Source organism: Lissotriton vulgaris, chromosome 10, assembly GCF_964263255.1.
Source record: "Lissotriton vulgaris chromosome 10, aLisVul1.2, whole genome shotgun sequence".
NCBI classification, from domain to species: domain Eukaryota; kingdom Metazoa; phylum Chordata; class Amphibia; order Caudata; family Salamandridae; genus Lissotriton; species Lissotriton vulgaris.
The window spans coordinates 155,031,947-155,053,422 of record NC_141698.1 but is presented as its reverse complement, the minus strand read 5'-3'; the positions used below and the strand labels follow the sequence as shown (position 1 = coordinate 155,053,422).

Genomic DNA, 21,476 nt, shown 5'->3' with positions numbered 1-21,476 from the left:
TGTTAGGGGGGGACTTCAACTCAATTACGGATGTTGCTCTGGATAGGTCCCATCCCCCCCTAGTGGACTCTCCGGTGCGCAGGCTGGCCGCGCACAGGAAGGACTGGCAGGAACGATGGGGGTTGCTGGATGTCTGGAGGGAGCGGCACAGGGGAGCCAGGGATTATTCCTTTTATTCCGCTCTCCATGATCTACATGTCAGGATCGATTCGGTGCTTTGCGGGGTCTCCCTGGCCCCATTGATTACCCATGCGGAGTACCTGGCTAGGACTATATCCGATCATAACCCCCTATTAGTGCACATTCAGTGGCAGAGAGAGCGCTCAGTGATACCAACATGGCGGCTTCGGCCGGAGACGCTAGAGGACTCTGTGTTCAGCGATGCGGTTCGGCAAGGCATAGATAGTTATTTCGGAGTGAATGAGGGCACGGCTGCGAGTAGGTCTATTGAATGGGATGCGATGAAAGTGGTGGTGAGAGGGGTGTGTTTGGGTAGGTTCTCGAATGCTCGTGCGACTGTGCTGAATGACCTAATGAAAGCGGAAGAAACTTTGAGGGACTTGGAGCGCCGCAGGCCGGCTAGGCCAGGTCTACAGGCCCAGTTGTTGGAGGCGAAGGAAGTGGTTGCCACCGAGACGGAACGTTTGAGGTGCTATGACTATAGGCAGTACATCATCAGGGCACACGCAGAAAGGGACAAGGTGGGTACCCTCTTGGCCAGATTAGCTAACCCGGAACTTAGGGGCTGCCCGATTCTCGGCATTAATAATGCGCAGGGAGAGATGGTGTACTCCCAGGCAGCGGTGCTGGAACGATTTAGGGGGTATTATGAGGAACTGTACAGGAGTCAGCTGGGAGTGGGGGTTCAGGACATCGCGGAATACCTGGGGGAGAGGCAGCTCCCGGTTCTGGACGAGGAAGATGTGAGGGAGCTGGGTAGCCCGATCACGCTCACGGAAATACGGGCGGCCATCAAACATATGGCCCGCAACAAGACGCCCGGGGTGGACGGACTGCCAATTGAATTCTATCAACAATATGTGGACAGCTTGGCGCCCAGGCTGCTGGTGGTGTACACGGAAGCCTTCGAGACGGGGGCATTGCCTGGGTCCATGCGGGAGGCCTTGATTGTACCGCTCCTCAAACCTGGCCGGGATGCCGCGGATGTGAGGTCTTATCGCCCGCTGTCCATGCTGACGGTGGATTATAAGATCCTGAGCCGAATCCTGGCCACCAGGCTGGCCCCGCACATGACGGGTCTGGTACACAGGGATCAGGCCGGGTTTATACCCACGAGGAGCACGGCGCTGAATATCCGCCGCCTGGTGGGAAGGACGCCATCTTGGACAGGGAGGGAGCACCGGCGGTTCTGTCCGTGGACATCGAGAAGGCCTTTGATAGCTTGGAATGGCCTTTCCTGGATGGAGTGCTAGAGAGGTTGGCATGGGCGAGGGGTTTCGGAGGTGGACGAGGGTCTTATATACCTCGGCGACGGCGAGAGTACGATTGGGTAGCCTGGTGTCTGCGGCGTATCCAGTGGGCAGGGGAACACGACAGGGATGTTCTCTCTCCCCCCTATTGTTTGCCCTGGCGATGGAACCCTTGGCGGTCCAAGCGAGGTCAGGTGACCGATACGCGGGGATAGTTAGTGACGGGCAGTGGCATTATATATCGCTATACGCGGACGACTTGCTCCTGTACCTAGCTGACACCTCGGGGGCATTGGTTGGAGCGATGGACCTGCTGTCTGAGTTCGGCCGGCTGTCGGGCCTTAAGGTCAATTGGGCGAAGACTTGTGTGTTTCCGCTGCGAGCGGGATCGCCAGCCCCTAGCAGCGATTTGGGTGTAGTATGGGAACCCACTTGCATCACCTATTTGGGTGTCCGCATTTACCACGCGGCTGCGGACCTATTGGAGGGCAACATCGGCCGCTGTGTCCGGGCGCTGCGGGGCAGCTTGTCTTTCTGGTCAACCCTCCCGCTGTCGGTCCTGGGCAGGATAGCACTGTTGAAAATGGTGGCGCTCCCCCGCTTCCTCTATTATTTCCGAACGCTGCCTGTCTGGATTCCCCAGGGGGTGTTTAGAGAACTGCGGTCAATGATAATTGGCTTTCTTTGGGGGCATGGCCGCCGTAGAGTAGCCCTGAGCACGCTACTTCGCCCCAAGCTGGAAGGGGGCATGGCTGTGCCCGACCTTGAGCTGTATTATCTTGCAGCGCAGTTGCAGGTCCTTACACAGAACGTAGCCAGGGTGTTCCGGGGCCCGGAGGAGGACCGGGATCGGGGAATGCAACGCCACGTGCTGTCCTACATCATTATGCAGCAGCGGCTCGAGTTACGGGCCCTCACCATGGAAGAGCGGACGCTCCGGCTGTGCTGGCAACGGAGCCTTCGGAGAGCGAGGGCATCGCGGCCCTATGCCCCGGAGATCCCGATTGGGATGTTGACGGCATTGCCGCACGGAGGAGATTGGTCCCCGTTGCTGGATTGGGAGGAGGCGGGACTGCAGGTGGTGGGCGACTTGTACATAGATGGGGCTTTGGCGCCGTTCGAAGTGCTCCGGGACCAGTTCGGGCTGCCCGCTGGGGGCTTTCTCCTACACGCGGCAGTAGTTGCTGCCATACAAAAGCATTGGAAAGAGGGGCTCCTGGAACCCACGACGACTATGGCGTGCCAATATGTGGTGATGGCGGCTGGCACGTTCAAAGCTGTGACGTGCCTCCATAATAGGATGCTGAACGAGGGGTTGGAACCACTCCAAGGGCTCAAGGCTAAATGGGAGGTGAGCATCGGCCGGCCCATACCGGATACGGCATGGGGTCACATCCTGCGACGCACGTGGAAGGGCACTAGAAACGCGCGTTTTCAGCAGGTGCATTTCTATGTGCTCCATAGGGCCTATTTAACTCCTGAGAAACTACAGCGGTACTTTCAGGTGCCGGATGCCTGTTGCCCGCGGTGTTCGTCCCAGGGAGCGGACATGGACCACTTGTTTTGGGGGTGCCCACAACTGGGGACCTATTGGGCGGAGGTAGGGGAACTTCTGAATGAAGTGACTGACAGGGAGGTGGAATTCGACATGGCGGCGTGCCTATTGCTCTGGTTCCCGCACACTAAGCACACCAGGGTGACGAGCAAATTCATAGACCTGGGCCTGATATTGGCACAGAGGGAAATATCGTGGCATTGGAAGTCCAGGGGGGGACCATCACTGCGTAGATGGAAGAATGAGCTGCTGCGGTGGTCTGACTGCGAGAGTGTGCTCCGGATGAAGCAAGCTGTAAAGTTGGGAAATGAGAAGGCACTGGATGCGGCGCGTGCATGGGAGTTAGTGGTACAGGCTATGCGTGATTCTTTGGTAGAGGATGAGGATGGCGAGACCTAAGCCGCTGGACACCGCGGGGCGAACACAGAAGTATAGCATCACGCACTGTAATGGACCCATCCAATTCGACAGGACGAGGCACACACCTTAGCAGTTGCACGGGGGGGGCTTTGGGGGGGTTGGTTGTTGGGTGTTTGGGGAGGGCCGGAAGCCATTAGATGGTCACCTGCTAGGGCCTTGGATCTACTGGGACGGTGGTTACTATGTGGAGGGTAGAATGGCTGGGTGGTGTGGCCAGGTGCGACGACCCATGGCGCCTAGGGCAGGTCCCGACAAGGGCGACATCACTGACTATCACTGGGATGGCTGACGGGAATGTTGTTGTGGGTGGGGGGGTAAAAGCAGATACGCAAAACGATCTTTCAACCAGGGTCCTTATGGGACGTGCACTGTGATGTGTTCCTCTTGAGCGATATAATATGCCGCCCGGCCTCCGGGATGCGGGCTGAATGGCTGTGTACGACTGGGAATTCTTATTGGACGGGGGGATCTCACAAGTGTACTGGCTGCTTAATTGTATCCTGTGGTTTATAACTCTGCAATAAAAATATATTTAAAAAAAAAAAAATCATACCAGAGGACACTTTAAGGGTTCACACAGACGCATAAGAAGTCCACTTGCACTGACAAGAGTGAAATAGCACAAGTTGCGTATTATCATCATCAAATGCAAGAAATGTCTTTGCTAGTAGGGCCACAAGGGCAACTGCTCAGCCATCTTTGCATTCACTCTATTGCCTAGAGGTTGTTGGTTGGCCATGAAAGACTCTAGGGCGGAATAAACATTGAGGGCATGATGTTAGGAAGGGTTTGCGAGCAGCCACAAAGGGCATTGTGAAAAAGATTAATTCTCATAAAATACACCAGAAAACACACTAGAACTGGGCTTCCATAGTGCCATGGAGTCAGTGACCACAGCATTCAGTCTAGTTTTTGACCACGACATAGCTACCTCACATGAAAAGAACACTAAGTGATATGTAGCCAGAACATGATTCGCAACTGAGAATGGAAGGAGAACCTAAAAGAACCCCCCCCACTGTGGGAGATGAACCTCCTTTCAGATATTTTGTGCCAAGTGACCAAAGAATACAGTTACTGCTGCACAAAAGAAGGATGGAGGCTGAAGGAAGAAGGGCTTTGGGAGATCAGTATGCTATCCAATGTGTGTCATGTCAATGCTCCAATAAACCTGAGCAAGTGGCTGTGTCTAATTTGACCTCGCAAATACAGCTATTAGGTCCCAGATCATGTAAGCAGAGCACTGAGAATGTAGCAGAGACAACCCTGGATTTGTTCATAGAGAGCAGATAGAGCTCTGCCAAACCTACACTTGCAGTACCCACTTTCATGTGACCGATTCACTGAACAAGTAGCTGACAACAGCGAGAACCTAATCGAGCTAATAAATACTGTGCATATTTCAAGTAGGGTAAGCTAAGTGTATTTGATAGCCTTATAGAAGACCATGGATCCGAGACTTCCTGGATCAAAAAGTCACTCCAATAGGAGTACAAGAACTGCACCTGTGCTGGAAAAACAAGTTGACAATCTGATCAACACAGACATTCCTGACCAAATTGATCACACAAACTAAATCCAAAAATACTTCTGAGCCACCCAGTGTAGCATTTCCCATAAGAAACTCTGGCATGCTTCTGGCACAATACATAGCCGTTTAAACAGCCCTACTGAAATTCTGCACAGAGTTGAAAGCACTATAACGCACAAAAGAGAAGACGGGAATTTTGATCTTTTTATTGTAGAAAGGTACAGGAAAACTAAATTACTACTATTTTCTTGTGTTCGTCTTCTCTTGATAGGTCTTACCAGTGAACTGGTGCAGACCATGGCACATTAAGTGCCTGTGATGTAAAAGATAGGTAAACACAGAGCCAAAACGCCTTTGAAAATGCGAGTCTGTCAAATATGCGTAAATTCAAGGATTGATTATAAATATTTGGTGTCACAAAAACAGTCAGTGGAATTGAAGTGTTGCAGCTTTGAAAAACCAAACGAACTGTCAGAATCGTGTACCCAAGGTTTGAAACATGAATGACTTGTGTAGACAAAGTATCCAAGTACTGTCATTAGTCAAACTATAGAAATTGCTCTTAAAATATTATGGTCATGTTACTCGTTCGGAAACAGGTTACCTCTAATATACAAGTCCAGTCAGAATACATCACAACAAATATAGGGTGAATACAGATCAAATGATAGTAATGTACATATATTTAAAAAGCAGGTACACAATTTTACAGAAAATCTGTAATAAAAATCAATAAGGCATAAATCAGAACTCAAACAGCTTTTGTAAGGTATCTTCAGAATCATTATATAATGACTAATGAGGGGACCACATTTACAGATCCATTGGGCAGCAAGGGAAATCACGCCATAAGAAACCCTTCAACTATTTACAACACTAAGACTTCCTAGCCAGGGCCTTTATTAAGCACAACTTCTACTGTTTTCAAGTTATTTGTCCACTTGCGTTCTCACAAGCATTGGTCTGTAACTAAACTGCTGCTTCTAGGGGCCAGAATAACCTACTTGATTACCTGCTAACGCAAGAACCTCATTATGTTTTTGAAATCCGAATGTTGGACCAGTCGAGCATTATGTCTACCATGCCATTTCCTGTGCTTGTCCAGTATAATCAAGTTATTTGATTCACGAAAAGTAGCCTTTCAAAAATCTGTCATTTCTGAGGAACCTTATACACTGTGAGGATGCTGAAAAGCACAAGTCTGTAAAATGTTAACGGTCAATAAATAACTAAATTTTTATAACAACATTATCTGCAATTAAAATACAGTATGTAGTCACAGAGAGTTCATCACTATAAATTCAGAAGGTCCTTTCCCCCATTTCTAAAGGATGAAAATCCTACGACAAGCATTTCTATCAAATTAAATGGTTATTGCATCTGTTTTTGGAAGTGGCTCATGTGGCACCACAGATAAATTAGCTTAAATACTGCACTGGTGTGTATGCTTCAACATTTGTAAATTTCAAAACTCTCTGGTCAGTGCCAGTTAACAAAATTACTTTTGGAAGCTCAACAGCTTGCAATTTCAGAGGTCTTGCTAAATTGTCAACACTGTAAAAGAAACCAAATTTATTTTACTTCATGTGGCAGGGTGCATTTATTCAAACTGCTATTCCACAGAAGAGGCAAACTTTGTACAAGGTATGTGAACAATGGATAAGACTTCCCTGGAAATCTGTAAACAGAGCTTTATTTACAATCCCTCCCTAGTCTATACCTAAAACCGAATACAAAAAAACATGCAATTAAATGGTGAGAACTCAAAGAAATATTTAGAGATGGAAGCATATCGGAGTGGAACAAAAGGCAGCAAAGTATAAGAAGTGATCATCTAGACAAATGCTTATACTAACCTTCTTCATTAAAACTTTTCAAATGTTTTGCTAACTTCTTATGTTAGTTTATATGTAAAATGTGACACGCTTTGACCTACTTCATAATTCTACTAATAAGCAAAGAATTGTGATGGTACTGTAGGTAGTCAGGAATCGACAAACTAAAATACATTTCAAAGAGGCCAATGCATAAGCTGTCGCTAAGATCAGAATATGCTCTCATGACCTTTTTTTTATCTGAATATATATTTACTGTGATCATTTAAGCAGTACTGACTGCCCCTGCCAGCATTATTAGGAGTTAACTGTCGATCCCCCTTCCATCACCATACAGTGAGCTTCTGATTCAGACAAGCTGCATAAGGAGGGGAATGTTCTACAAACACACTATAATGCCAAAACTAATTGAGTGACAGCACATGAACCCCTGCTCTTCTCAACCACAATCTCCATCCCCGTTTCAGGCTCTCTTCCCAGTACCTGCCTTCCACACCCCTCGATCTATGTCCAAAGACCACTTTGTGCCACTATCCCCTCTACCAACCATGCTGCACTGCTTACTTAAGATTAGTTTCTGTACGCGTTTCCTCTCATCTAACCCAGTCCTTCTCTCAAACCTCTCTATCTGCTCATCTTCGCTGCCTCACTCTTCCTTCTACCCATGCACCATTCTCTCTTACTGAACTAAGCTGATGGCTGAAGCCATTACAGGGTTTCAGTGTGGCCAAATAAAAGTAAATATTGCATTATTTTTGAACCCATTAAGCCAAGGTTTAATTTGTACTGCTTTACATTTCAGATCACTACGGTCTAGAGATTCAGCGTTTCACCAAAACAACAAGATGTGTGAGGATTTCCTTCCAGTTACATTTTGATTTTGATAGCTACACTGCTTGGCAAAAGTAGCTCAGTAGTGAAAGTATATGCGTTGGCGGGTATTTTTCCATCAAACAATCAAACGTAATGTGATTTTTCATTTCAGTTTTAGAACATCAACAAAACACCAACAGACAAGTGATTGTGTAGGAGGAAATCAGAACTCACCTCCCCTTCCTTCGGACCAAACGTTGGATTGTAAATAAAAAAATTCAGTAACGAAGGGGCTTTCTGTTTTTCTTGTGCTGCTGTTGCCATCCTAGGACTGAACAAAGACAATGGTGTTTCTAAAGATTCCATGCTAGGTAAAATTAAACCTATTTTACTTATTAATACACTCTATCAAATTATTTCAGATAATAAACCTTTAAAGTGACATGTTTCTAGATTACATTTTGTTTCCATCATGGTCATGTGTATCAGAGATAAGAACAAGCAACATGCAGGCTCATTCTTAAGTGTGAGTAAACTAAACTGTTGCAAAACATAGGCTTGTTCTTAGATAATACAAATTTCCTTGGCTGCAGACCACACGTGGAAGAGGACAGTATAAGGGGACTTGTAATAGCAATCATCATCACACGTTTTCAGGAGTAGTCTTAGATAGATGGGGCACAAAGTGATTACGCTCACAAAAAGCGCATAGTCTGATCTGTGGACTATACTTACCAGATAGCTAACCATGAATCTGTGTTTTTCTTTTTTTAGGTTTAAAGTATTTTATTGAGGCATAAAAAAAACACGGGGAGGGGAGCAGGAAGTCAGGTAAACATACAATACCAGAAGCAAAACGTTGCAGCGAGTCAGAAGGAAAAGAGGGAGGCAGGATGCCCCAGAGGGTAACAAGGCAAAGACATAAGGCAATAAGGCATTGTGTACGATCCCCCTGTAGGCCCCCACTCCCTAGGCAAGGCCAAGCCAAAATAACACTCCGCGACACAGTGAAAGAGAAGCATACCGTTCCACCAGCCCCTCGACCCCAGAAAGGAAGGAGAAAGAAAAGCAAAGAAGGAAAGAAGAGAAAACAATACCCCAACATCCCCGTCCGAAAGTCAGCATTAGAAGCATATAACTCCACTTCCCACCCCCGACCCTCGGCCCCCAATCCGCACATTCACTCCGCCGCTGGCGCCGGCGGCGTCAGCCTAAGGAGGCGCAGGTACCGTGGACACGTAAGCTCGCGAAATTCCGTGGACAGCAGTGCCAAAAAGGGATGCCAGAGCTCCTCAAACTGGTCAACATTCCCAGCCACCGTTAGCGATATCTTCTCCATGCCCAGTACCTGCCAGAGCCTATGCAACCAACCAGTGATAGAGGGGGCAGTGGGGGTGCGCCAAAGTACCAATATGTTCTGGACGGCGGAGCCTAGTGCAATCGCAATCTGCCTGCCCCTGCGGGATTTCAGCGGGTACATCAAATCATTGGGGAGGCCAAGCAAGACATACGCGGGGAAGCGCGGAAGCTCGATCTCAAAATGCCTGTCCACCTCATCTAAGACTTCCTTCCAGTAGGCCGACAGCACCGGGCACTCCCAGAGAATGTGCGTGAGGGTGCCCTCCTGTCCGCAGCCGCGCCAGCAACCCTTATCGCCTATTTTGCGCATCTTGTAGAGCCGCTCCGGGGTGTAGTACCAATAGGTGGACACTTTAGTGAAGGTTTCCGTCAGCCCAGTGTGGTACGCAGAGTGCCTCGCCCGATATGCAATCTTGTCCCACTCCTTGTGGCTCAGGGTCCTACCCAGTTCCCTGTGCCAGCGCTCCCTCCCTGGGTTATGGTAATGAAACGGCGGGGGTTGGAGAAACTTATACAAATCAGTGATGAGCTTGGCGTCCGAGGCCCGGGTTACCAACCATCGCTCAAAGGGCGTAATCGAACGGGCGGCGACGTCACGCACTGGGGGTTGAAGAGCCCAGTGGCGGACTTGCATGTAACGCAGTCTGTCCCCCTCCGTCAGGCCAAACTCCTGTCGGAGCTGCTGGAAGGGGAGCACGCCCTCCGGCCCGTAGATCTGGAAAAGCGCCCTGCATCCCGCGCTCACCCAGTGGGAAAAGGCCCCCGGCTCCAGACCCGGAGTGAAGTCCGGGTTGCCAGCAATGGGAGTGAACGGCGATGGAAAAGTGGTGAGCTCCCGAAGCTCACACACCGCGTCCCACACTCTTAGCAGGACCCGGGTGATAAAGGAAGCGTAGAGATTAGGTGGGCGATGGATGCGCCGCAGGAACGGGACCTCCTGGAGGGTACGGCCTGCAACTGCCTGGTCTTGAAAGAGCCAGTGTTTGTCCGATTCCCACCGGCTCCACTCCACCAAGTACCGGAGCTGCGCCGCCTGAAAGTACTTCCGGAGGTCCGGGACTCCGAGACCTCCCGCCTCCGGGGCAAGCATGGAGAGGACCCGCTTCATCCGAGGCTTACGGCTCTGCCACACAAAGCGGGAGATGTCTGCCTGCGCCTGCCGTATCCAACCCACGGGGGGCTGAAGAGGCAGAGCGCGAAAAAGATACAGGATCTGGGGTAGTATTGTCATCTTCACCGCCGCAATACGGCCCAGCCACGAGAGTAGGCCCTTGTTCCATCGGCCGAGTTCCTCTTTGATCTTTTTGCCCAGAGAGGAATAGTTAGCCGCGACCATATCAGGCAGGGAGGGAGCAAGCAAAATGCCCAGGTAAGTCACCGTGGAGGAGGACCACTGCATAGGGAAGAGACTTTGAAGGTCCCGCCTGGTGTCGGCAGAGAGCGACACATCCAGCGCAGCCGACTTGGCCATGTTCATTTTAAAGCCCGCGACGCGGCCAAAAGCGTTCAGCTCCTGGACGCAGGCAGGGAGTGACCGCCTGGGGTCATCTAGGGTCAGCAAGACATCGTCCGCGTATAAGCTGACAGTGTGTGTGTATTGCCCCATCCTCACCCCAATAGCGTCCGGGTTGTCGCGGATCCTCTGCGCAAACGGCTCCATATAAAGGGCAAAGAGGAGCGGCGAGAGGGGGCAACCCTGTCTCGTGCCGCGCTCAATGGCGAAGCTGCTGGAGCTGTGTCCATTGACACGCACTGACGCCGACGGTCGCCTATAGCAGTTAAAGACCATAGTGCGGAACTTCTCGCCGATCCCCAGTTTCCCAAGAACCAGCTCGAGATATGGCCAATGAACCCTATCAAAGGCCTTCTCCGCGTCGACCGATAGCAGCATCCGCTCCCCCGGGACGCGTGAGGCCTTTTCCAGCACGTGCGTCACCCTCTTCGTGTTGTCGACCGTCTGCCTGCCGGGTACAAAACCGGCCTGATCCGCCTCCACCAAACCTGGTAGGTGTAGACCCAGTCTGGCCGCCAAGATTCCGGTATAAAGCTTGAGGTCCACATTTAGGAGCGAAATGGGCCGGTACGAGCCGCACAAGGTCCGGTCCTTCCCCGGCTTGGGGATAACCGACACAGTCGCCGAGAGGAGGTCCGGTGGGATGGCACCCGGTTCGGAGAAGGAATTGAACAAGCGGGCCAGGAGAGGAGCAACAGTGGGACAGAAGGTCTTGTAGAACAAGGCCGTGTAGCCATCCGGGCCCGGGGCTCTACCATGCTTCAGCCGTGCGATCGCGGAGATGACCTCCTCCACGTGAATGTCCCTCTCTAGGTGGTCCGCCTGGGAGGGGTCCAAGGCCGGGAGGGTCACGGAATCCAAATAGGCCTCAGCCTCTCCCGGTGGGGAAGGCTCTGAAGCGTACAGTGCCTCGTAAAAAGAACGAAAGGTATCTGCCACCTCCGCGTCACCGGAAACCGGGATCCCACCCACTCCCACCAGCTCCTTCACCACATTGCGTTGCTGCGCAGCCCTGAGCCTATGGGCCAGGAGCTTACCGCACCTGTCCCCGCCGGTGTAAAAGGCATGTTTCAGGCGCAGCGCTGCTTACTCCGCCCGATCCAGATCCAACGCAGAGAGGAGTTTCCGTGCCGCCTTCAGTTGCTTCCAAACACGAGGAGCCCCCGTTCGGCGGTGGACCTGCTCAAGCTCCCTAACCTGAGCTGTCAGTTCCTCCCTCTTGCGCTGGCGTTCCTTGTTTTCCGCCGAGGAAATGGAGATAAACTCTCCCCTGACGACTGTTTTCAAAGCCGCCCACTGCGTAGCCAGGGACGTGTCAGAGTTGTTATTGTGGGTCAAGTAGTCCTGGATGACCTCCTCCACCCGTTTCACTACCGATTTCTTATGGAGAAGCGTGTCCCGGAGCCGCCACATCCCTCTGGAGGGGGGGGCCGCCGGCCACGCAAAGACTCCGGAAACCGGCGCATGATCGGACAGGGACAAGACCCCGATGTCCGCCGACATGGCGGCCGAGCGAAGCGGGCCGCTCACCAAAAGATAATCCAACCGCGAATAAGTGCGGTGTGCGTGGGAGAAATATGAGTAGTCCCTATCGGTGGGGTGCATGGTGCGCCAGAGGTCATGCAGGTCCATCTCCGCAATCTGGTCCTGTACCGCCTTAGAAAGCTCCCCTGTCTGCGGAAAGCGCTGGGCAGACCTATCTAGTGTGGAGTCGAAGACCATATTCAGGTCTCCCCCCAAGATGATATGGCGATCGGGCGAGGCAGTAACGTCCACTAACACCGATTCCAGGAAACGATCCTGGTGGTCGTTTGGGCTGTAAACCGAACCAACCGTAAAGGCAACACCACCCAAGCGCAAGCGATACACTAAAAGCCTCCCCTTCTGCTCAGCATGTTTATACAACACCTCCCCCCTAAAGGAGCTGGCTAGAAGAATGGCCACCCCGGCGGTCTTAGTCGCAGCAGAGGAAAAGAGTTGCGTGGGGAACTTAGCAGAGCGCAACCTATGGCAATCCCTGGAAAGTAAATGGGTCTCCTGCAGGAGGCAGATATCCGCCCGCGACCCCTCCAACAGGGAAAGGATCGCCCTACGCTTCACTGGGTTATTCAGACCCTTAACATTAAGGGTCACAACTTTCAGGGGTGGCATCGCCTCCGGGGAAACAACGCGCTATGCCGCAGGCGGGGGATCAGCGGAGGGGGCGCGCAGGGTAGGGGTGCAGGGAAGGCCAAAAGCGGCATCGTACACATTGGGACAATTTCGGACGGGACCCCCCCCACAACAAACCAACAGTGAAACCCCCCCAAAACCCCCTTATGGCAACCAGCCAAAACAAAAAGCAGAAAACAACACCCCATAGTCTCAGTCTAGCCCAAATGGGCGAGTCTGCAGAAAACAGTCAAGTGGACGTCCAGCCACACACCACCCCCCTCGCCCCCCCAGCCCAGCATCGTCAAAGCTAAGAGCCTCTCCCCCCGGAGAAAAATTAGGCCGTTAAGGCCACACCAGTAGATTCAGGCAAGTTCCTGGCCGCAGTCCTCAGGGCCTCCGCCATTTCAGATCTGATGGTGGGCGAGTCTGGACGACTCGCTGGCGCTGACGATGGGCGCCTTCTCGACCTCCGTCTGCCCCGCCGCTCGGGGCGCCGCCATGCGGGTGTAGCCCCTTCCTCCTCCGTAGCAGTAAGACCCAGCACTCCGCAGACATCCTGTAAGGAGCGCAGCTGATGCAGTACCCCATTCCATCGAAAGATAAGACGGAAGGGGTGACCCCAGGAATAGGCTGTCTCGTGCTCTCGCAGAAAGTCCGTGGCGATGCGGAAGGACCTGCGCTTCTGTAGTGTGATGGCGGACAGTGAGGTTCCGTGACGATTGTAAGTGGTGTTTTTGACTCGCACGAATATGGTCGAGTCTAGTATCTATGAACCGCAAATGACGAGTTTTGTAAGTGTGCGCAGTTTCGCTGTGCTAACTTAAACCGTTCGTTTGTTATGTGGGTTTGTCATCTGTACCCACGGGTTCCATCTTAGATACGGCATCCATTTTGTCTCTTGCCCTCAAGTAGCCAGCGAACGGACGCTGTCCGCTTCGCGACCCTGGGACTCCCAAGATATGGCGGAAGACGCATGTTCTTTGTAAGTGTCTTTATGACGAGGGGGATGCTACTGTAAGGCAGATGGCGCCGCTCGAGGCTCATCTTGCCGCACGGGCTTATTGTCTCAGTCGTGCATCTCATTAGGCACGTCCCTTTGATGCCTGTATCTCGTGCTTCTCGACACTCCCCTTTTACACCCTTTCCGATCTCCCTACTGTCTCCGTCTTCCTCTGCACCTGTCTTCGTTCCTATTTCGATCTACTTTACTGCTGATTGGAATTTGCTAATGGTGGGAAGATGGGTTTTTACAGTTGGGAATCGCCAAATGTTTCCGCACTTATGTTCCGGATCTTGTGTGTTTCAAAGTGATCTAAGCGACCCCTCTGAGAGCGACTTGTGGGAACCAGGTTGTAAACTATTGTGTATCATGTTATCCTATGGGTAAAAACTGTATAAAAGGAGCGATCCACAAATACAATTTGAAGCAGTCTCCCCGAACTACACTCGATGTACTTCCTGTGACTTCTGTGTTCCCTGCAGTAAATAAACCTTGACTCTTTGACGCCGAAGGAAGTGTCCCGTGTCTCTGTGACTTGTACGCCGGAGCAGGTTACCCACGAAGGTTTCAGGTGTTGTGCCCTGGCACCGCTGGGTCCAAAGAACCCAGTCCTTCAGTTGGCGCCCAACGTGGGGCTGCATCAGTGGTACCGGTCCAAGCCCGACGATCGTGAGGAACTTCGTGTGAAATCTCCGAGGGAAGGTGCACCCCGCTTCATCGATCCTGTTGTCGAAATAAGTGGCCCGAAGACTTTTCCCGCGAAGATTCCCGCCTCCTAACGGCTGCGACGGACTGCTGCCCTGACTGTAGACCTGTTTTGGCGCCTGGCGTAGACCTTGGTATAGCGAGACGATTGACGGGCCTTCCTGAGGACGCCATTGATCTTTGAGTTAAGTATTTGTGGGTCGCTCCCAGAGTTCTTGGTTGTAGACACTTTAGCGAGTGTCTTTGTTGTAAACACTTTAGCGAGTGTTTTTGTTGTAGACACTTTAGCGGGTGTCTTTGTTGTACACGCTGTGTGAGTGTTTTTGTCGGTGACACTTTGCTAGCGTACTTTGTTGTTGTTGTATTTGTTTGACGACTGCAGCCGCCAAAGACCGAGGGTTTAGTTCTTTGCTGGGACTTGGTAAATCCCGAAATCCCGTAACCCTTGAAGTTTGTGAAACTCGGCTAGTGTGCAAGATGCCTGGTCGCAGTACTTTGTTCAGTTGCTTTAGACCTTGTGGTGCGGATTCCCTGCTGGAGGACTCGTGTCCGATACCTCCGGTTGGAACTCCTACATATGACTTATATAGCAAACATGGGCTAGGCCCGATTGCTTTTAACGATTATTGGATCAAATATACAAAGAAAGACGGCGATCTTCGTTGGCCACCTCACGGTAGCTTCGAAGCGTCGATCTTAGATAATTTGGAAATAACGTTGTTCGAACGTAAATCAAGGCCGGCCATGTTTGATGCCTTTCGGTTCTGGCGCAAAGAAGCCCGACAGAAAGAGATCAGACAAAATAAACGTAGTCAGCGAGATACTGTTGCTACTATAGTGAAGAAAGCTGAGCAGTTTCAGCGTGATAAGGAGGATAAGGATAAGGAAGTGTTTGAGAGATTACAGCGTATGTCCATAGACAAATGCTATCCTGTTTTGCCTACGGAGTCGGATAAGAAGGAAGAGGCAGTTGAGGATTCTTTAATGTCCTATCTTATGAAGTCGCCACCTCCGTACGTACAGGGTACCGCAGCTCCTGTGGTCCCTGCCGTACCTGTTCTTCCACCTGTAATTCCTCCACCAGTTCCTCAACCTGCACCTGCTCTTCCGACTGTTCCTGCTCCTTTGCCTATTTCTATTCCTACTGCTCCTCCGCTTCCACATACTCCTGTTCCCGCTACTGCTCACGCTACTGCTCCTGTGTTGTTAACCCCTGTTGCTGCTAACGTCTCTACTCCTTCTCTTGTTAGTCCTGTGTCTTACTCTTCTCCCTCTACTCGTAATCGTGATTCTCCCCTTGCGACAAACTTCTTTCAGTCGCTCGGACCTGTTTTTGGGTCTGCAGGTTCTGATGGTCCACAGAGACGTAGCCAGCTTCCTGGTAATAGAGAACGTGTTGCGCTATACAATATGGCGATGGGTTGGATGATAAACCCTGTTAGAAATCCACCTCGTGTTGTCCTCGAAACGTTTGATCAATTCAACATACCTACTCAGAGATATGTGTTTGATGAAATGTGCAAGTTCTTACATGATCAGATAGCGGCCAATGCGCCTGACGAGGTGCTGACCGCCCTGTCTGAACTCCGGCTTCAGTTCGCAACTGGACTGATAGTCGACACTAATGTCCGACGTGCTATTGAGCGGTTGCTATCTCTTCGTCCCGCTCCTATTCCTCATGCATTGTTCGTTGAGGACATTGAACAACGAGATGGGTCTGGCCAATATCCTATGCGTGAAGTTCCGCCAGTTTGGGTACCCGCTGATAATACTAATGCTAATGCTCCAATACCAGCACATTTCCAGAGAGTGTGGATACACCTCCCTTGGAAACGATCGGAAGTGCTTCAGGTGAAACAAACTTTGCCTGATCCTCGCAAAAATCCTGCGGGGTATTACAAAGAATTATCGCAGCTCGTAGACGCTACGATAATGAATCTGGCCGATATCGACATGTTGTTTGGGAATGTCGTACCGCAACCGGTATGGGCCAAGATTCGTCACCAAGATCACGCGAATGAATTAGGTGGTGATTGGGCTGCCATTACAGCGGCAGACGCTGGACAAGTGGCTGCTACTAAACCCGATCAGTTGATTGAACTTCTTCCCCAGCGAATCATTACATTAATGAAAACGCTTATGCCAGCTATGAGGGTAAATTGGGACAAGTTGTCAGCCTGTAAGCAGAAGAAAGATGAGAGTGTTTCAGACTTCTTTACGAGGTTCGAGGAAACATTCGTCGATCATAGTGGGCAGGATATGGGTACTGAGGGTGGACAGAGGTTGTTTGTGGATAAATTCGTATCGAACTTATTGCCCGACTTGAGCCATAAATTGAAAAATTCAGAAAGTTCATGGGCCGTTTCTACCTCAGCTCAGATATTGGCTACGGCACAATATTACGAAAATAGAGAAAAAGAGGAAAATGACCGTGCCGATAAAAAGACGAAAGAGCTGAAAACTAAAGTGTTGTTACAACAAGCATATCCGCCGCGTTCTAATCAGAATGCGCCTCAGCAGAATAGATCGCAGTCGCAATCGAATCAATCGCAGCCGCGTAATGATTCATCTTTTCAGAGATCTTCATTAGGGTACAATCAATGTGCTTATTGTAGACAGGAGGGACACATTAAATTCAATTGTCCTGCTTTAAATGACCGTAGTGGTGGTAATTCGTCTAGAGGAGGTCGTGGTGGTGCACAGCACGCATCACGTGGTAGAGGTCGTGGTGCTCAGAATGATCGCTCTGACCATTCATCAAATTCTAATAACTGTTTCGATCAACGTGGATCATCGCAAGGACGATCTGCGCAGTACAATGTAGACGATTATTACGTCGATCAGGGACCTGACGATAGTAATTACTAGGACAGCCAAAGACAAGGAGAGGGAGTGGTATCAGTTCCGGTTGATCAGAGAGGGCCTTACGTCGCAGTTGCTACATCGGGCGTCGTTGAGCCTTTTCTGTTGGACACTGGTGCAGCGAAAAGTTCTATCATGCATTCGAAACTCCCTGGCGCACCTTTGTCTGGCTTAACAAATGTTTCCGTTGGATTCTCTGGCGCCCCCGTTAGCAATCCAGTTTCGCGCCCTTTGCCCCTTAAAATTGGGCCACGTGAGCTCGAAGCTCCATTGATTTTGTCTACTGGTTGTGGCGAAAATCTTTTGGGTCTGGATTTGCTTAAACGCTTGTATGCGACTTTGTATTGTTCTCCTGCGGGTGTAAAGCTTACGTTAGGAGAGAGGGTAGTCTCTCCCATGTACTTGTCCCTCGATAAGCTTCCACCGGAATTGAGTTCTCTTCCTGCATCTTTGTGGGCGACGGGTCCAAATGACGTGGGCCTACTTGATATCTCCCCTTATGTTGTTCAGTTGAAATCGAATGTGCGATTGCCACGTATTCCCCAATATCGTATCTCCCTTGATGGTGAACGAGCTTTGTTAGCGATCATCTATGATTTGATCGAGAAAGATGTCATTGAAGAAACTCGGGGAAACGTGTGCAATAGTCCTGTACTGCCCATTCTTAAACGTACTGATCCTACCAAACCGCCTGTTTATCGTTTTGTTATCGATTTACGGGAGGTGAATAAAATTGTGGTTCCTCAATTCCCTGTTGTGCCTGACATTACGGCGCTACTGACTCTGATTCCAGCTACAGCTTCATGGTTTTCGGTGATTGATTTGAAAAATGCGTTTTTCAGCATCCCGATTGCCGAAGAGAGCAGGGACCTTTTCGGTTTCTCTCTTGGTGGACGTAGCTTCCGGTTCAAACGCGCTCCTCAGGGCTACTGTGAAAGTCCATCGATTTACAGTCAAGCTTTGAAGGGTCAACTAGATGCGTTTAGGTTGCCGGTTGGTGCGGCTTTAATCCAATACGTCGACGACTTATTGGTGGCTGCTGATACTCAGGACATTTGCAAAATTGCTACAGTGTCGTTGCTGCAACATCTCTGTGAGTTAAATCACAAGGTGTCACCTTCTAAACTCCAATATTGTTGTCAAGAAGTAACCTACCTAGGTCACTTATTGTCAAAGGAGGGAAGGAGATTGACCCCAGAGAGAATTGCAGCGATTGCGCGCATGGCTGTGCCACAAACCCAAAGAGATGTGCGTGCCTTTCTAGGTATCACATCGTACTGCAGGCAGTGGATTCCTAATTTTTCATTGCTGGCGAAACCATTGGTGGCTCTTACGTGCAAGGATGTTTCGACTCCTTTACCATGGACGGAAGAATGTCAGAAAAGTTTTTCTGAATTACGTGATTCATTGTGTTCGGCTCCTGTGTTAGGTACCCCTGATTACAGTAAACCGTTCACGTTATATGTTCACGAGAGGGAAGGTTGTGCTTTAAGCGTCTTAACGCAACCTTTTGGTGGTAAGCAACGTCCATGTGCATATTTTTCCTCGACCTTAGGCCCAGTAGCTAGAGCATTGCCGAGTTGTTTGAGAGCAACTGCGGCAGCTGCGGTCTCCATCCGACAATCAGCAGGATTGGTCATGGATAATATGCTTACGGTGATGGTTCCGCATGCAGTCGATACTCTTTTGAACCGTACGAAAACTCAGCACTTGACGAGTGCGAGGTTATCTGGGTACGAATTGACGCTCTTGGCAAGCCACATTCAGATAAAACGTTGTAATGTCCTAAATCCGGCAACTTTGTTACCAATTAGTGCAGAGTCAGATGCAGTAACAGAACATGACTGTTACTTGCGGACAGAGGAGGAAACAAAAGGTCGTGTGGACCTTAAAAACACCCCATTGGAAGACCCGGATGGCATCCTGTATGTGGATGGGTCATGTTTTAAATTGCCGAATGGTGATGTGACTACTGCTTATGCTGTGGTGACATTGAATACTGTTGTTGAGACTGCGAGATTGAGTCAGAATTCTGCCCAAGCTGCAGAGCTGATCGCTCTTACTAGAGCATGTGTATTAGCAAAAGGTAAACGTGTGAATGTGTACACCGATAGTCAGTATGCTTTCGGTGTAGCGCATAGTTTCGGACGATTGTGGCGAGAACGTGGTTTCTTGACGTCACATGGCACGAAAATACAGCATGGCCAGCTTGTGAACGATCTTTTGGATGCATTGACTTTGCCTGCTCAAGTTGCAATTGTTAAATGTAGTGCGCATCGTAAAGTGACGGATGATGTTGGTCGTGGTAATGCGTTTGCAGATGAGATTGCTAAGGAGACTGCCCGGAACCTTAGCACTCGAATGTATGTGACGAATTCGGTTAGGTGGCCTACAGAATCAAGTATGTGTGAGAATACTATAGAGAGTGTGAAAGCAATTCAGAATGAGGCCACCGACACTGAAAAGATGAAGTGGAAAGAAAGTACGGGAAGGTTGGATGTGAATGGTTGCTGGATTGATTTGTCAGATCAGAAAAGATGGATGTTGCCTGATGCGTATGTACTGGCCGTTGTGCAAATGGCACATGGGTTAGCACATATTAGCGCGAAAGGTATTTGCAAGTTGTTGGCTGATGTGTGGAAGAATGATGGAATTACTAAGTGTGCTGAACGTTTGGTGAAGAATTGTATGGTGTGTATAATGTACAATCCTGGCAAAGGAACCCCAACTCCCCCTGGCAGTTTTGCTCCTCCTTTGTATCCCTTTGAGGTGATCCAATTGGACTTCATCCATATGGAGCGATGCAATAACCTGAAATACGTTTTGGTTGTGGTTTGCGCATTCTCCCGATGGATCGAGGCCTATCCCCTCAAAGACAATACTGCTTTGTCTACTGCGAAAATCCTACTGAAGGAATACTTTCCTCGGTATGGAATGCCTAGAGTCGTGTGGTCAGATAACGGAAGTGAGTTTGTTGGAAGTGTGATGAAGAGTGTGTGTAAGGGCCTTGGAATAAATCAGAAATTCCATAGCGCCAATCATCCCCAGTCAGCTGGATTGGTTGAAGGGTACAATGGCACCCTTAAACTAAAATTAGCGAAGATTCAAGCTACGACTGGACTTTCGTGGCCTGATGCTTTGCCTCTAGCATTACTGTCAACTAGGGCGACTGTACACTCCCGAATAGGGCTCAGTCCCTATGAAATAGTGTTCGGCCGTCCTGCGAATGTGTGGGGGGTTCCTAGGCCAGGAATATTCTCTGATCTTGAGTTTCCGATGTTGATTGATTACTTACATGACTTGACTGCTAAACTGAGGTTAATTCATCAACAGGTTTACGACGCCTTGCCGACGCAGACGGAGGGTCCAGGCCACCAGCTCCAGCCCGGAGATTGGGTGGTTACCCGAAATTTTTCACGAAAAAACAATCTGGACCCTCGCTTCACCGGACCTTACCAGGTGCTCCTGGCCACGAGGACTGCCGTTCGTCTTGAGGGGCGGAAAAATTGGGTACATGCTACCCATTGTAAGCGAGTCCCTATTCCTTTGTCGGCAGACCCGTGGGTAAGGAAAGACATTGCGTCAACAGAAACAGAAACATTGCCGGCGTTTGTACCTTTTAGCGACGCACAGCTTGTTGGAGAACCCTCAGCGCAGCAGAAAGCCACTGTTGAACATTTGTCAGCAAGAGACTCAAGACCAGACCAACGAACTGATCAGCAGGACGCTGTCTCTTCGACAGATCCTTTGTTCGACGTGCAGACACGTCCCGGGAAACATCGATATTCTTTGCGATCTCACACTAAGGACAAATAAAAATTTGCTTGCTTTGCTGAAATTGATAACTGCAATATCTTCGTTTCCCATGATCAACTTTGAACATTCGTATCATTGAAAATTGTTTTGTATATATATATATATCAAGCTTCTTCCTTGTATCTTTTTCTTCCACAGCTGAGAAATATTGTGCTAATATATACATATTGTGTATTGAGGGCCGTAGGGCCGCGCGCGTACTTCCTTCTGGACAGTAGGTCTTGACACTAGGTTAAAGACCGTCGGTTCCTAGGAACTCCTGGGGATTGACTATTGCTGCACAGAACGAAGTGCGTCAAGAAACGTTGCGGACGGTCGTAGGGAAATGGCATTTTCGAAGCTGAATGATTTGGAAGGAGCTCAGGCATATAGAGTCAAGCTGCAGAAACTAAGTCGTACGAAATGTTTTGTATCCCAGTTGTTTGTTTTGTTTTTAACTGCTTCTGCATTTTTGGCGGGTGGGGTGTATTACACTATGTCTTA

At 49.9% G+C, this 21,476-nt stretch overlaps 1 protein-coding gene across 4 annotated transcripts in view; it reads right to left on the bottom strand.

Moving 5' to 3' along the window:
• Positions 1 to 21,476, bottom strand: part of CCZ1 (CCZ1 vacuolar protein trafficking and biogenesis associated) — a 302,840-nt gene that overhangs the window by 195,441 nt on the left and 85,923 nt on the right. For all 4 annotated transcript variants that reach the window (XM_086940736.1, XM_086940735.1, XM_086940734.1 and 1 more), the window contains one exon: positions 7,819 to 7,915. In XM_086940736.1, the coding sequence (XP_086796862.1) occupies positions 7,819 to 7,908 (90 nt within the window). In that variant the 5' untranslated portion in view covers positions 7,909 to 7,915. The remainder of the gene's footprint in view (positions 1 to 7,818; positions 7,916 to 21,476) is intronic.